Source organism: Phasianus colchicus, chromosome 3 (assembly GCF_987193195.1).
Source record: "Phasianus colchicus chromosome 3, bPhaCol1.hap1.1, whole genome shotgun sequence".
Lineage (NCBI taxonomy): Eukaryota > Metazoa > Chordata > Aves > Galliformes > Phasianidae > Phasianus > Phasianus colchicus.
This window is the reverse complement of record NC_143438.1, coordinates 59,394,211-59,409,781: the sequence shown is the minus strand read 5'-3', so window position 1 is coordinate 59,409,781 and position 15,571 is coordinate 59,394,211. Positions and strand designations below refer to the sequence as shown.

At 39.5% G+C, this 15,571-nt stretch overlaps 1 protein-coding gene across 6 annotated transcripts in view; it reads left to right on the top strand.

Moving 5' to 3' along the window:
• Window positions 1-9,003: 9,003 nt before the first annotated feature.
• ASPH (aspartate beta-hydroxylase) overlaps window positions 9,004-15,571 on the top strand; it is a 103,502-nt gene continuing 96,934 nt past the window's right edge. For 5 of the 6 annotated variants that reach the window (XM_031612953.2, XM_031612954.2, XM_031612952.2 and 2 more), the window contains exon 1: window positions 9,004-9,185. In XM_031612953.2, coding sequence (XP_031468813.2) covers window positions 9,125-9,185 — 61 coding nt within the window. In that variant the 5' untranslated portion in view covers window positions 9,004-9,124. Of the gene's footprint in view, window positions 9,186-14,339; window positions 14,404-15,571 lie in introns of all 6 variants that reach the window. The other variant, XM_090137640.1, reaches the window with a different exon arrangement.

The following is a 15,571-nucleotide window of genomic DNA, read 5'->3' as shown; positions in this document are numbered from 1 at the left end:
GAGCATGAGTGTGGAGTGGGTTGGACCGAAGGAAAACACAGATGTTGCAGGAGAGAGACTTGCTTTCATAATAAGTTCCTGATCACTGAAGGCAAGGTTTAAGGTTTGCTATGGCTTAAGAGATCCCACTTTGACTACAGGATCCTGAGATGATGCAAAGCTATAAGTGGGCAGATCTGTCTGCAAGAAGACATTCGAGGCAAGCAAAGGAGTCTGTGGTTTCACTTGGCCACTGCACAGTTTCTCCCCATGGGTCTGGACAACGATCTTCCAGGTGGAGATAAGATGCAAACAATTTCCCTTCCCTTATAAATAACATTTCAAAAACTTATCTGCCTTCACAGGGACTGAGATCACGAGTCTTCTTCCCTCGTGCAATCCCTCAGCACATTTCTGCCAGTGCATTAAGATCATGCCGCTCTATCCTTTTGTTCTTGGTAACTCAAGAGGAAATGATAGCCTACTATGAAGAAGCCCCAGCTGGTCTACATTTGGATGCTACAGGTGGAACACCTGCATGAACTCAGCTGTTTGCGGGGCTATCCATCACCTGTAGGCTGCTCTAGTTTGTGAAATGAAATTACGAAAAAAAAAACCACCATGAACTTGTGGAAGAAAAATAGCTATCTTAAATTTTTGTCAGAGCAATATCCTATAGCCATATCAACAAGTCTGATGGATCTACTTGTCAAACAGAACATTAACTGTATTTTAATAGTTTTGGATTAATAAAGTACAGTGCCATCAATCTAATCAATCTCCTCAGCTTCACTGACCATAAGCATGTCAGATGCCAATACTTTCAGTGGTCCCAATATTCCCTTGAATATCCCAATATTTTCCATTTTCAAACAACCATCAACTCTCACCACAAGATGCCAGTGGATACACCATGTCAGCTGACATCACACTAACCAGGTGTGTTTTACATCTTTTCTTTGTTTTTACTACCTGTCCTTCCTGTGCAAAGTAAGTTAAGAACTGTTTACTACTGTGTATTCTTCTGGTATCTACCACCCACATATCAAATTTTATAAAAATGTAATTATGAACTATTAAAACAATTTAGCAAAACATATTTGGAGTTGATATGGGTTTGAGCAAATTAAACTAGTTGGTTCATATTCATCCCTTTAACTGCAGCAAATAAAATTCCCTAATTCTGCTCTCGTTGCCTTTCCTTACCTACTCCTTCATGGCTTCCTCATCCACCCCTGCTCCATGCCAAAGTCCAAATATGTTTCCATTAAAAAATTATATCGCTCCAATTGTATGAGCATACACAGTATTAAAGGTTCACAGGCTGTTTTTCTAAATTACCATTCATGTCATTTTATTACCCAGTCATGAGTAAAACAAACAGGTTCTTGAAATAAGATATCTTCTTTTCAACATTAGACTTAACACTTGACTAGTTCAGTCGATGTTTTGTGATAGGTGTTGTAGGTTTATATTATCATCTTCCTGCACATCTTAAATCTCACAAGACAGTGTAATTGAAGTCTCTCTTCATTATCTGAAGGAAACACAGCTATGACCACCACTCCTACAAGATACCCAACTTGTTGGGAGTTATTGCTACTGCTGCCTAGAAGAAGGCATTTACTTCTATCTGCCAGGTGGAACTGACAGCTGGCAACTTAACATCCCACAAAGACCAGATAGCCCCTAACAAACACCATCAGATTTCCTGTTCCCACTGTCTCTGGCTCTCATTCCCCACCTCAGTTGTATTTCAGACTCAGCCTTTGCTCCTTCCCTGTTCAGATGGCATAATACATACACCTTTAACATTGCTTATATTTCACCACAGCAAATATTAATTACTTACATATCGTCAAAGATATTGCAACCCATTTATTCACAGCTTTTGACAGGGGAAATCAATGTCCTCTTAGGAAATATTATTACACAAAAGAACATTTTTATTGGAAATAGTTGTCTGCTTCAACTGCTTTTGCTATGTCACATCAAGCAAAAGTAACCAGACATTCCTATGTCACAGAATTTATTCTTCAGATTACCAAATATATCTTCCTGTCTCTCTCAATGAGGGGGGACAAGATTATTACACCCTATGTATAATCCATGGCTGTGCTGAAAGTTCAGTGTTTACTTGAGTTAGGTTGCACCCAAACAAGAAACAACACGCCTATTACTTTAAACAAATGAAGCAATTGCTCTTTCAGTTTGAAAAGCTTAGCAAGAAATCGGGTTTTACTTGTCAATAAGCGCAACCATGTACAAATTGTATCAGCCCACTGTAATTTTTTTCGTGAAAATTTCTGAAACTGTTGTAGTGAAATACACAGAAAAATTAAAACACAAACAAGAAACACAAAGAGACACCCTCAAAAATCTAGGGAGTACTTAAACAAGCAGTAAGACAAGCCACACTTTAAAGTGTTATGCTCCAGTAGGAGGAAAAGAGATACCTGTGGGAAATTGAAGCCAAGCTCCTGGAAGCATACAGCTGGCAGAAAATGTTTATTGCTGAACATCTAAAAAAATTACAGCTTAAAAAAAGAAGTATTCAAATACTTTATTTATAGATATGCACAAAGAGCTAACCAGACAGTAAACATGCCAAAAAAAGATCATTATTTATCTCAAAGGAGGCATCAACATACAGTGCCAACTCCACTCAGGTCTGTCCATGTTCTATTCATATCATTGGGCTCCAAAGATTAATGGATGAAACACAAGGAATAACTCAACTCTGAAATTCACTTGCGTAACGAATGTAAGGTCATGGGTGTGTCAAGATCCTATGATTAAGTTACAGTTCTTCAACTGCCATATACATTTCACTGAGAAGGAAATAGGCTTAGAGAGAAATGAAAATAAAAATTACTTAATGAAAATATCAACCTTAAGTTTTATTTTTTCACCTTGCAAATTGAAGGAGCTGGTAGAAGACCCAGGAAGGCTAGCGCTATCTGATATATCCAACTACCTTGAGGTACCATGATGAGGTTGCATCTTTCTTTTCTTGTGTTTACTTTTGCCCTTGACACATGTACACCCCAAAGGCCAGGAAAATTCCTTTGGCAATGTGTGTCTGTGCTGTAGGATGTGCTGCTGAAATGACTTGCAAAGACATGGGTGTGAGTGAGTTCTGATCAGTTCTGCTATAGCAAAGAGTGTAATTCTGAAGGGAATACTACTCATCCTATTTACTGCCTTAGTCTGATCGTACAGCCAGACTGAAACTGCCTGCAAGGAACCTGTGAGCAAGTGCTCTGTGCTGAAAAGATCTCTCATAGGGAAAGCTCTACTCTTTCCAGTTTTTACCAACAGTAGCTATTGTTCACCTATTTCCTGCAGGTGCTTTCAATTTTTCAATTATTTTAAATACAGTTAAGCTTATCTGCTTTATTTCTGGAAAGATTAAGTATGTAAAAGCTTCTGAAGGTTGCAGTGCATTTTATATGTTAAATAAACCAGAGAGGTATTTATTTATACAAGTTCATTAGAAAGGACATAGCTCTTTAATTCACCAGCAGGTTGACTGATCAGCAAGCATGTACTGGCCAGCTATGCCAGAACATGCCAGCCAAAAAGCTCTGTGCTAATCAGATAGCACATTATCTGAACAACCCATGGGGATCATCACAGCACTCAGCAGAAGCTGGGAACCACTGAGGCTGAGGTGGAAGAGGGTATTGAGAGACAAAGGAAAGAAATCTTCAGCAAATTAGGTATCATCTTGTATTCTACTGCTACCGGAACATACTGTTTTGTTTTCCAACGTGCCAAATTCAATAGATTAGTATATTAGAAAATGTGAAGGTAAGCAAAGCAAAGTGGCATTTGGGGTTGGCAGCTACGGATGGTGACTGATAAGAATATTCTGGATCAATTCTGGAAAGCTGCTCAGTCACTCACAGTAAGGTATGATCCAGAGGATAACCTATTTAATAAGCACACTGCTGCTTCTGCTCCTATCTGCACATCCTCCAGGACTGATGACCTAATTTATGAAGAATAGTTATTTTCTTTCTTTAAAAAGACAGAAACACACACACACACACACAAAACCTCACCAGAGCTTCAGATCAACTTTTTTTTCCTTTTTTTTTTCCCCCCAACTGAGATGATCCTTTCAGTATCTCTGCTTCTCTACTTTAGCAGTTTTAGTAAATATGACTGTAGGCTAGAAACAAATTTGATGTTTTGATGTACTCATTACTAAAAATATTAAGTCTCTGGAAAAAGAAGCAGACAGTATACAGGCAGTAAAGTATCTTCTCCTGTTTGTTATTTTTTTCTACTGTTTTCAGTAATAGCTATGACAGCACATGCTGGTAATAATTAACTAAGCTCCATTCTCCTGCTCCCATTGTAATAGGGATTTTATTTGTTATCCAAGATTCTCTAATACTAATGCTGGTTTGTTTTAGTATTTACACACAGCCAACGTGTGTTTAGCACTATTAGATTTATCAGTTGCTCACAATCCATGAAAAGCACTACTTCTAGCTTAAGGCTCTTTCAAGGCCAGTTTCTGATAATTTTGAAAATAGATATCATAGGTAACTGTTACAGGCACGCAAAGAAACTTTTGCCCTTTTCTTCTCTAGTGCTACAGGAGTAAAATCCACATGTTGTTACGTATTGATATAACAAAAGGCTTTGATTAAATTTCAAGTTCACCTCAAATCTAATCGACAGATGCAAAAACTTGTTCTAAGAAATTTGCTGCATTCTCAGTTACAGTTATACTCACAGGGAATTTAGATGAATTAGACCTGACAAAATCTGCAGGAAGACTCTCAGAAGCCAAGCAAGATTGTTATAAATTCCAAGACTGTCAAGCCACAGCACTAACCCAAAAGTCAAATTCTGTTTTTGTTATTGTGAGGGCAATGCTTTTTTTCTGAGAGCAAAAACAGGCTTTTTGACCCAGACTTTAAAAAGGTCTGCATTTAACCTTACCAAGTTTAAAATAAACTTCGCTTCAACTGTAGCTTTGCTTGAGCTAGACATGTTTCACCTGGCTCAACTTCCTATATTTTGGATGGTTATTCCTTCCGAACTGCTCTTCAACAAAGAGCTACATTCCATTTTCACTATCACTATTTAGAAAATATTCCAAGGTAGTTGCCTTCTATAATAAAAGCAATATTAAAAAAAAAAAAAAAAAAAAAAAAAAAAAAAAAAGGAATATTCCTCCTTGAGAATTACCAACTCAAATATACCCTCCTTTGCTTACAGGCTTACCTGGTGGAAGATCACTCCAGTCAGCATAGTTGTTTATGCTCAAGTAACTGAGACACTATCGCTCCTTTTTTCCCCATCTTCCCAAAACCTCTGTCTCTGTTTGTCTATAAGAGGTTAGTGAATACTGACAGACAAATACAGAGAAGTGGATGTTGGTTCTCTGCATTTCCTGTAGCATTAAAAACCAGAAAGATGATCAGCAGATCACTTGATAAACCAGAAAACAAACACCAAAACTTGTGCATCACCTTCTGATCTAAAAGTCAGCTGGCAGAAGCATCAATTGACTAGCAAGGTGCTCAGTTAACTTACCACTTAGGAAAAAATTACCATCTGGCCAATCAAAAACCTTAAAATTCTAAATGCCAACATCTACTATCAAAAATCTTAGACTGTATCAGGGAATTTTTAACATATTAATTTTTAACACATCCATCCTGAGAATTTCCTATTTGAGAATTCTCCAGTTCTTCATACTGCAATGCACTGTCATAAATACACTTTTTTCCTCTAGTTGGAAAATTGCCTTTCCCTTAATGATTAACTGAAACTTGACTATTTATGAGAAATGTACACAGTTCATTGGACAACTGTAACTCAGTTTGAATGGAAAACATTTACATAAAATAGCTCAGAATCACCAACAGAGTAAAGGCATATTATCTAAGCCTTCAATTAATGTCTGTTTACTTTTTTTCATAATGACACATAATGGCCTTGTAGAAGAATGACAGATACCTTTATGATACGTTCAGGGATTTTTATAGGAATTTGATAGAAATCATGAATGGAAATAAAACTATCAATAGAGCATGTGAGTTAAAATCAGCAAACTACAGCAAGTTTGGCATGGATGATGGTCAATTAAAATTTTTTTTCTGTATCTATGAGAAGTGAAAAATACTGGGCTTAATTAACGTTTGCTTTAAGCAGGTGTCACACTTGTTTGTTTGGGTTTTTTTTTTCCAAATTCGTCATGCCTCACTCATTTAGCATCTCTTCTCCCTGCTGCAGGACAGTTGTATATTTCTGCTTCTTTAAGAAATTTAGAAATTAGAGATAGAGTCATCCTTTTATGTCATTATTCCATTGCTGCTTCTACTTATCACCTTGGATGTGCTTCTTTCCATCAAACTGCAGAGTCACTGTTCTGTTAAAGGAATTCAGCCTCAAAACAGCTGTGACAGCATTAATACAGATTTATGGAAACTAAATGCAAAGTAAAAGCAATACCATAATTTATGTTATGCAGAATAATTTTACTTTATCTGTAGTCTCAATCAGCAGCCAATTAAGACATTTTGGATTTGAGGTAAATGCAGTTCTTGTCAACAGGGAAGGTTTCTTATTTTTTGCTTTAAATGATCCAATTGGAGAGACTCCAACTCACTGCAGCTGCCTTCATTACTTAACTTTTGGTTTTATTCTAATTTTTTTTTCTCTGGCTTTTTCTTTTCTTTTGTAGATCACTTTACCTTTGCTTTATAAACTTCCTCATTGTTTCATTGTTTTAGTGTCTTGTTTCCTGTCTCCTACAAATACAATATTTATCTTCCTGGGGATTACTGTACTTTATCACCATCTACCAAACATTTAGCTTTAAAAGAAATAAGCAGATTGAAAACTGAGACAAGCCAGACCCACACATTCACATACCTGCATTCAGTTTGCTTTTCACTCCATTATCTTTCCTAAAATGACATTTAAAACTTGATCTAATGTGTTACATTTCAACTGAAATGTAGAAACAGAGGGATTATCATATTATTTCTTTCAACAGTTACCCCAAAAAATTTAAATCAAGCATTTCTGTCTTAAGAATAAGCCATACCAAGCTGTCCCAAGCATCTCCAATAGCAAAATATGGACCACATGCTTCCACAACAGGGAAACCAGCACTAATGTTTTCTACTAACTTGATCTGAAAGGCTGTTTATTCTACAGCCATGCTTCATCATCAGATTTAACGTATGTGATCAGAATTAGGCAAGAATACAAGGAAAGTTTCTCTCATCTCAGCAAGACAGCATCCCCTCATATCTTTTTCATTTGTTTAGAGTTGTCTGTGCATTGGAAAGAAAACGGCTTTCTGATGCTACAGGAAGTTACCAGAAACCTTTGAACCACAACGTGATGCAGAATGCTGGAGATCAGAACAAAGATACAACACAGCTCTAAATAGTTGAATCTCGGTATGTATGCTTTAATTCTTCTGCAAGAGCCTACTTGGGTGGAGGAGGGCACAAGCGGACACTGACTACACCAGGACCTAAATGCTGGCATCTGCATACCACTGAAACACAGAGGTAGCAATTTTACAGTCCATTTACAGTCAAAAGTTTGTTCTGCAGTAAATAACTCACCCAACTGCTTATACGTTCTTCATATCTCTTAACAGAATGCCACTTCCTATAGCACAGCTCCAGGAAGCTGCATCCCACACTAATCACAGGAAACTGCCTTCTTATTTGGTAGTCTCCACCACATATGAGAATACAGTCATGCATACAGGTTTTTGGTTTTTTTTTTTTCTATTAATTTTATCTTTTTAAATAAGCACAATTACAAATTATCAATTTCCAATTGCTATCTTTAGAATGATTTTTTTTCCTTGCATTGTATGTTGCCATCTGTTGCAATGATAACTATTGACCTCAACAGCATTTCTGTGACAAATTGTATGTGCTAACGGGTTCTGTCTGCTTCTCCAGAAAATTCTGAATTTGTTTGCCAGTTCCAGCCTTGCCAGATGAAAGGAGCACATCTCCAAAACATCAGCTCCTTCCACACAGCGTGAAAAACAAGGTTTTGGTAGAGTAACATGAGAAAATGACACCAAGGAACAGACTTCACACTGATGCTTGTGAAACCACCTTTACTCCTAAAGGACCACGCTGTCATCCTGCCTCGGGATGAAGCATCTAAATTCAATCTCATGGAGAATAACCAATTAACGATGCTCATGGAACTGCTCAGTAATTTATTGTTTCAGGCTAGGTCCACTGCATCACTCATTTCAAAGACCAGCTCCAGCCTTTGCTTCAGGAATAACATTCTCTCTCCAAACCCCAGTTTTCAAAGGTTCTAATTTCCCAAACCACCTATTTTAACCTAAAACACCATGTTTACACTCAGGTCTCAAAGGTGAGTTTGCTGTCATTTCAGATGCAATTTCTCATCACACCAAACCACTGTATGCCTCAACCCAAACCACTGAGTAACAAGAAACAACCAGAATTTCTGTGGAAAAAAAGGCTCGTTTACGACAGACTGAAACACTCCGAACGCTCATAAGGCTGCTTGAGAACTCACTCGTGGATGTAATGTAACAATGTATTTTGCCAAACTGCTTTACCAGGTGAGTGGAAGAGGTGCTTCCTACATGCTTAACCACTTAATAATTTATGCTTTTAACAAGGTACTGCCCATAATTCGGGCATTTAGCGGCAATCAGGCTGGGATACAAACACCCGAGAAATGCAGAGCACGGTGCTCCCCCCTACAGCCACGCCGCAGCCCAACACAGCTCCCCCACCCCTCAGAGTAAGACCCCGCCCTCAGCTCCGCGCACTCCCGGCGAAGCCTCGCGAGAGGCCGCCCCGCTTCCATGTTGCCACGTTCAAAGCCGCCGGCGACGGGGAGCGTGGCGGACACGCGCAGCCCTCACGCAGCCGCTCCTCCCGCCCCCTCCGCCTCGCAGCCAATCGGCGCAGAGAAAGGTCACGCCCCGTCGCCCCGTGCGCTCCGCCATTGGCTGGAGGCTGCGGGCGGGAGGGGAGGGGGCGTGCCCGGCGCTTGGCCGCGGTGGCTGCCGGCGCTCCCGCACGCAGCGCTCGGGCGGCGGCGGCTCCTGACTCATTCCCGGTCTAGCCCCGCCCCGCGTTACCTGACAGGAGGCGCCATGGCCTCCCGCAAGGGCTCCAAGGGCACCGGCGGCACTCCCGGCCCCGGCTCTAAGCGAGGTGAGTCGGGCTGCGTTTTCTGGACGGGTAGCGGCGGGTGGGGGGCGGGGGTCCGGCGCTCCGTCCCGGCCTTCACCTGCTCTGGAGTTCAGGCGGAGGCGAGACGTGGCCTAGGCGGCTCCGGAGAGGTCCTCTGAATGGATCGGGGCGGGTCTCAGGCGTCGGTGGTCCTATTGCAGAGGCCTGGGGTGGAGTTGAAGCGCCCGGTGGGGGATTGCTGTGGTGCGTGCGTTCGTCTGTGTGTGTTTAGAACATCATCTTCTACTGCTGTGCCCAGAAGCAGCGGTCTGGGGGTGCTGGATCTGTTACAGGTGCATCAGCTGACCTGATGGCTATACAGAGTGCAGGAGGATACAGGAGTCATCCTGGAAGCGTGCAAGCAGAAGGTGTTTCGGAGAGAGCTGCCCTTCTGGCAGTGCTGCACCAAATCTGAGTTAATAAACTGCTCAGCATTCTCTTGGTGGGGTAGGCAGGGAAAGCCCCGTGTGCACGAGGTTCTTTCAGCACAGCAGGTCGTGCCTGACTGAGGAGAAGGAGGTCTGCTTCCACTGCAGCAGGTAGAGGAGCTGCTCCTACCGAGGGTTTGAGAGCTGTCACTCGGGTCTGAGCCTTGCTGATGTATGGAGCGTGATGAAGATGGTGCTGAAGCAATCTCTGCTGTTTCTCCTTGAGTATAGCGATAACACAGAGAACAGTATTTGTTAAGGGATGAACTACATAGGATTAGCTTATCTATCACGTGATGAATTGAGAAAAAAGATTTCAAGTGCTGTTTAGGCATGCAAGAGATGATATACAGTGATAACTGAAGTGGGCGGTTGCTTTTCGTTTCATCCTTTTTCAATTCCTGGCATGGGCAATAGTCACTGCATTACATTTTTTCCTTGGAGTGGGGCTACTTGTTGTTCGTCTGCAGTATTAAGCAAGCCGAAAACATATTTCCAATGATAATGTGTAATGAACATGCATCTCTTGTACAATTTTGAATACTACAGATACTCAAGCAGTTCTGTTGTTATTTTAAATATTGCTTCAAAGATTGGATGATGTTTTCAATGCATCAAAGCATTCTGTAGATTTTTATTTTCAGACTAAGTAAAATCATATATTTTTAAAAATTATTAAGAGCTGTCTGTTTTGTGTAATTGCACAGGGAATTCTTTATTTACTGTTGTCAGTGAGGGGTGTAGCACTATGAGTAATGTGTTAGGCAGGCTCCTAGGATGTAACCTCTTAAATTTAGACAAATCTCTTGCTAGTTTCAGTTACTACTAGATAAAATCTTTTGGATAAGTGTAGAAATTGAGGCCGATGCCATTTTCATAGGTGGAACTGAAGAAAGAGGTGATGGATGGTAACTCCCAGGTGAATAAAAGACCACTGGGGGAAGCAGAATCTTTATAGCAGGCACGGAGCATTCTGCAGTTTTGGGACAGTTGGTAATTGACACTGTGAGACATGGAAACCTCAACCTTGAGGCTCTGGTACTCACTTTCACAACAACTTGTGGGTGAGGATGAGGCTCTTTGCCACAGCATTGCTCACAGCTCTGAAACCACGAAGTTTACAGTGCATCTTGAAATCTGTGCAATGCCTCAATCTGAATGCAGTAATTTGCTTCGAGGTTTCCACATTAGGAGATGTTGACGTTATGGATAGATTAGGTCTGAAATAGTACTAACTGGAATGTTCATGTAACTGTCTTAAGTTTCATTGAAATGTCAGAAGTGCAATAAAGTATCACTTGGTCTTGAATTAACTCAAATTTCACAAGGCAGGAAATTTGGAAATACCTGGGGCATTAGCAGGTGTCTTTGAAGAAGCCTTCCAGTAAAAGTGAGGATCAGCAACACAACTGCTTTCAAAATACAGATGGATGAAAAAGTCTGAGTAATGTTATAGGTTGTATTTATTTGTAGAATTAAGGGTAGTGCTGCTAAGACATTTAACTTCATGTGATATGCTGCTATATTTTCTCCCATAGTACTTAAGGGAGTGCTTAAATCTATATCTCACTGGTCCCATAGTTATGCAGTACTTGGTGTCTGTCTTCTTAACAGTTCTGTGTTTTGGATGGAGGGAGGTTTGACATCAGAACTAAAAATGCAGTTTCTAATGTGTCATTTCTGTGATGCTAGTTTATGTGATGACATATTAAGAATTTTATGCTCTGTACCTGTTTTGTTTGTAAAATGTGTTTAAATAGAATAATTTGCACAGTGCTTGAATGGAAACATGGCCTATATATATCCACACTTAAAAAAATAAATAAATAAATCCTTTATTTTCTTTTCATATATCATCCAGATGTTTCCTAGCCTAAGTTACTTTACCAGTAATTTAGTATCAAGCTTCTATAGTGGTTACTTAGAATTGCCTCTGGTAGAAGGTGGGAAAACATTCCCTGTGCAGTTGTGATAAAAACTATGAAAAAAATCCCTCTAGCTCATGTTGCTAATTGTGGCAGCTGGCAGCTAAAATGTAAGAAGTCCATATTCTCTAGAGGAAATGTAACCTTTGTGAGTGAAACAGGGCTGGAGTGGGAGGCTAGTTCTCTAGTAAGTTAGACACTGTAACAAAAAACACATTTCTGGCACAAAACATTACCTACTTCTATAGGTAATTGCATTATTATTTTCTTCATGCATTAAAACCAAATTCCTGCTTCTGTAAGTTCTCCGTCTCCAAGCTGTAACATCTTAATCTCTATAACAGCAATCGAGATGACCTTCTGATATACCCTACTTTTCCTTGCAGAGTCCCAGAAGATGTTTGATTTTTTTACTTCTCCTTTTTTGAACCACATAGGGTCCTTGTATTTCCAAATGCAAATCTGTTCCCAAGCATCTCACTCCCTCTCATTCATCTTTTGGACCTCTGAAAGTCCGAAGTCCATTAATCTCATCCTTCCATTGTTTTCTGGGTACTTTTTTAACCTTTTATTTGTTTGTTTTCAGTTGACCTGATGTTCTTATCCAAATGCAATTCTGTGTTAATGTTAATTCCTTTTTTAGTTAACAGTATCGCTGTTATGAAGGTATTTCATAGAATCATTGAATGTGGTTGAAAAGGACCACAATGATCACCTAGTTTCAACCCCCCCTGATATGTGCAGGATTACCAAACACTAGATTAGGCTGCCCAGAGCAGCCTGTGCCTATTGATTTGTATGAACTTTCATATTTTATTTAATCTTTATTGCAAGGACTGCATTATAGTATACTTTCTCTGTGCGGGACTCTTTTTTTTTTTTTTTTTTTTTTAATTTATCTAATTTGCACAGAAAATTCATCAGTTAAACAGATCACACTTCTTTTTCTCCTGCTCAAGTTGCTTTGATGTGTGTTTTGACCATTATCTTCACAACATTTCTTCTGAAACTTCAAGTGGATTTTTCAGTTCAGCCATGTCATCTTTTAGATCTATCTGTATGAAACTTTCAGTATGCTGTTCGTTATGGAAAGGTACAGTGATGGACTACGGACATCACTCTGCAATGAAAAATAATCAGTTTGCACACAGTATGTGAGTCGTTTCTCCATACTGGCTTATATTTGGATTTCTTGTCCTGTTATGACTGTGAGCTTTAAAATTGATACCCAGGTGTACCAGCACTCACATGAAAACAAACACAGCCTTTTACCTTCCCTATATCTGTGTTTTTTCCCTTGAGAAGTAACTCATCCTGCCTTCTGAGATGCTGATGTGTAATAAAGACATTAAGAAAAGTTTTGCTTCTTCTGATCTACTGTAGGTAGAAATCTCAGACTTGCTTTGTGCTGTCTGACGTATATTAGCTGTATGCAGTAAGTCAGTGTGGGACAAAAACTGTTATTTGTTGTGCTTCAAACATGGAGGAGCTTAGTGCTCTACATCCATAAGGATGCCTGTGTTCATATATTTTTCCTTAAAAGTTTACTTGGTATAATAGGAGAGGTAACTTTTTTTTAATAGTGTTTGGAGATAGAGCTTCTTTAAAATGAAGGGTGGAGAACTATTCTGTGATTCTGTGAACTGAAGTATCACCAACAATATCAGAGGCATGAAGGGCTGAAGTGTACTTTCTCAGTTTTCAACAGTCACTTTGAGAATCCACCTGCAAGTTTCCTGTCTGATTAATGAGCACTGGTAATGAGGCTAGACTGACAATCCAGGGTGAGATTGAATCTGCACTTTGAACTTCTCCAGGGATGGGAAATCCGCAACTTCTCTGGGCAATGCATTCCAGTACATCACCACCTTCTGAGTAAATTCCTACTTAACATCTGACCTAAATCCCCCCTCTTTCAGTTTAAAGCTCCTTATTCTATCACTTCTGATTCTCTCTTGTCCTATTCCTGTCAGACAATGTCAAAAGTTGGCCTCCCTTTTGTTTAGAAGCTATCTCTGAATACTGGAATGCTGCAGTCACTCAAGAGCCTTCTCTTCTCCAGGCTGAACAGGCCCAGTTCCCTTCCCTCAGCCTGTCTTTCTAGGAGAGGTGCTCCACCCCTGTGGTTATCTGGCCATCCTCTGAAGCCATTTCAACAGCTCCATGTCCCTCCTGTACTGGGGGCCCCAGGCTTGGGCACAGTTCTCCAGCTGGGGCTTCATGAGGGTAGAGTGGAGAAGGACAGTCGCCTCCCTTGCCCTGTTGGCCAGACCTCTTCTGATGCTGCCCAAGGTTCTGCTGGCCTTCTGGGCTGCAAGAGCACACTGCTGGCTCATGTCCAGCTTTTTGTTCATTGGGTCCCCCAAGTCCTTCTCAGCAGGGCTGCTCTCAATGAATTATTCTTCCAGTTTGTTTTCATATCTGGAATTGCCTCAACCCAGGTGCAGCACCTTGCATTTGGACTTAAACATGGAAGGTGAACAGTCTGGCTTGACATGCTGAAGTGATGGCTGGATAATTAAGGACTTATGTAAAGACAGCAACATTTACTAGTAGTAAAAGGCATGTGCGTTAAAATAATCTTTAATTATGAAGTGCATGAAGCTGTGGGACTTCGATATTGCTGTTTCTTGAAACTGAAAATGCTTTATGGATAACTTGTATAAAACAGCAACAAAGAAACAACTGAACCATTCCTTTTCAGCTGGACCCATTTTGAATCACTTTCATAACATGTAAGAAGTGTTCCTATGCTAATTCTTACATTGAATTCTTCATTGTAGAGAACTTGTGCAGTGAACTTCTGATTTACCTGAGAGGTTCTTTCCTGCTGAAGATCACAAACTGGTAATCTGTGTGACAGCCTGCAGCAATATTTTTTTTAACCGCATTCTACAGACTAGCTCTTTGCATGGAAAGGTTTTGAGATATGCTTTGAAGTGCAGATCATAACTCATAACATTATGTCTTTACACAAACTGTAAATGAAGTATGCTGGTATTTATATACCAAGTTTGAACAGATTGGAGTGCGTGTGGTTCAGCTTTGTTAGAACTTCTTAAATGAAACAAGCTTTTCTATCTCCTTCGTATGTGATTGCACTATTACTATGCATGTGCTTAACAAGTATAACAAATGCTACCAAGTTGTTTGAAGACTTCATGTATAAAAACTTCAAAAGCTATAAGTTTTATAACTATTGAGTAGTGCTTTCCTTATTTTGTAACTTTAATTCCTGAGGTTCTGATTCGTTTATAATAACTACTAATGTAAAATTTCTCACTTTATCTCTTTTTACAGTAGTGTGTGATGGGTTTTTGGTTTTTTGTTTTGTTTTTGTAAGGGGGGGCTTTTGTTTTTATCAAAGGAAGTTCAGTTAATAGTTTGTAACTGTGAAACACATTCTTTCCATAAGTGAAGGAAACAGTTCTATCTTCTTAAGCAAGATGCCATAATGACTGTAGGTATGAAACCTACAGTTTCATACTGTACATACATTCATTCTTTTGAACTCTGTAGGAATTGCAGTTTCATTCCACCTCTGTGAAGCTATACCTAATTAAGTCTATTTTGAATCAGACTTTAAACTTTGCTAAGTTTCAGGCATTAAAAAAGATTTTTAAATGTGCTTTATTTGTTTTTTCCTCTCCATGAATACAGTACATAGCAGAATTGTAGACTATAGCCCGGCAACTAGAGTTTTATTGGGTTATTTTTAAAACTCCTTCAAACTATGGAAAAAGTAATTGAGAGAAAACTACATCATCTGGTTTATTTCCTTTGTGTCTTAACTGGGACTCATTGCTAAAACAAACTGATATGACCCACATTACAGAACAGGAAAATGGAACAAGGGAAAAAAAGAAACTAAAATTAATACCAGCATGCTGTATGCAAAGTTGAGAAGTTTCAACTTTATGTAATAGAAACTTTATGTAATAGAAGCCTTTTATAAAGGTCACCACTAGCAGAATTTGTACATACTGGGCTTAAATACTTCTTGCACTTCCTTCAC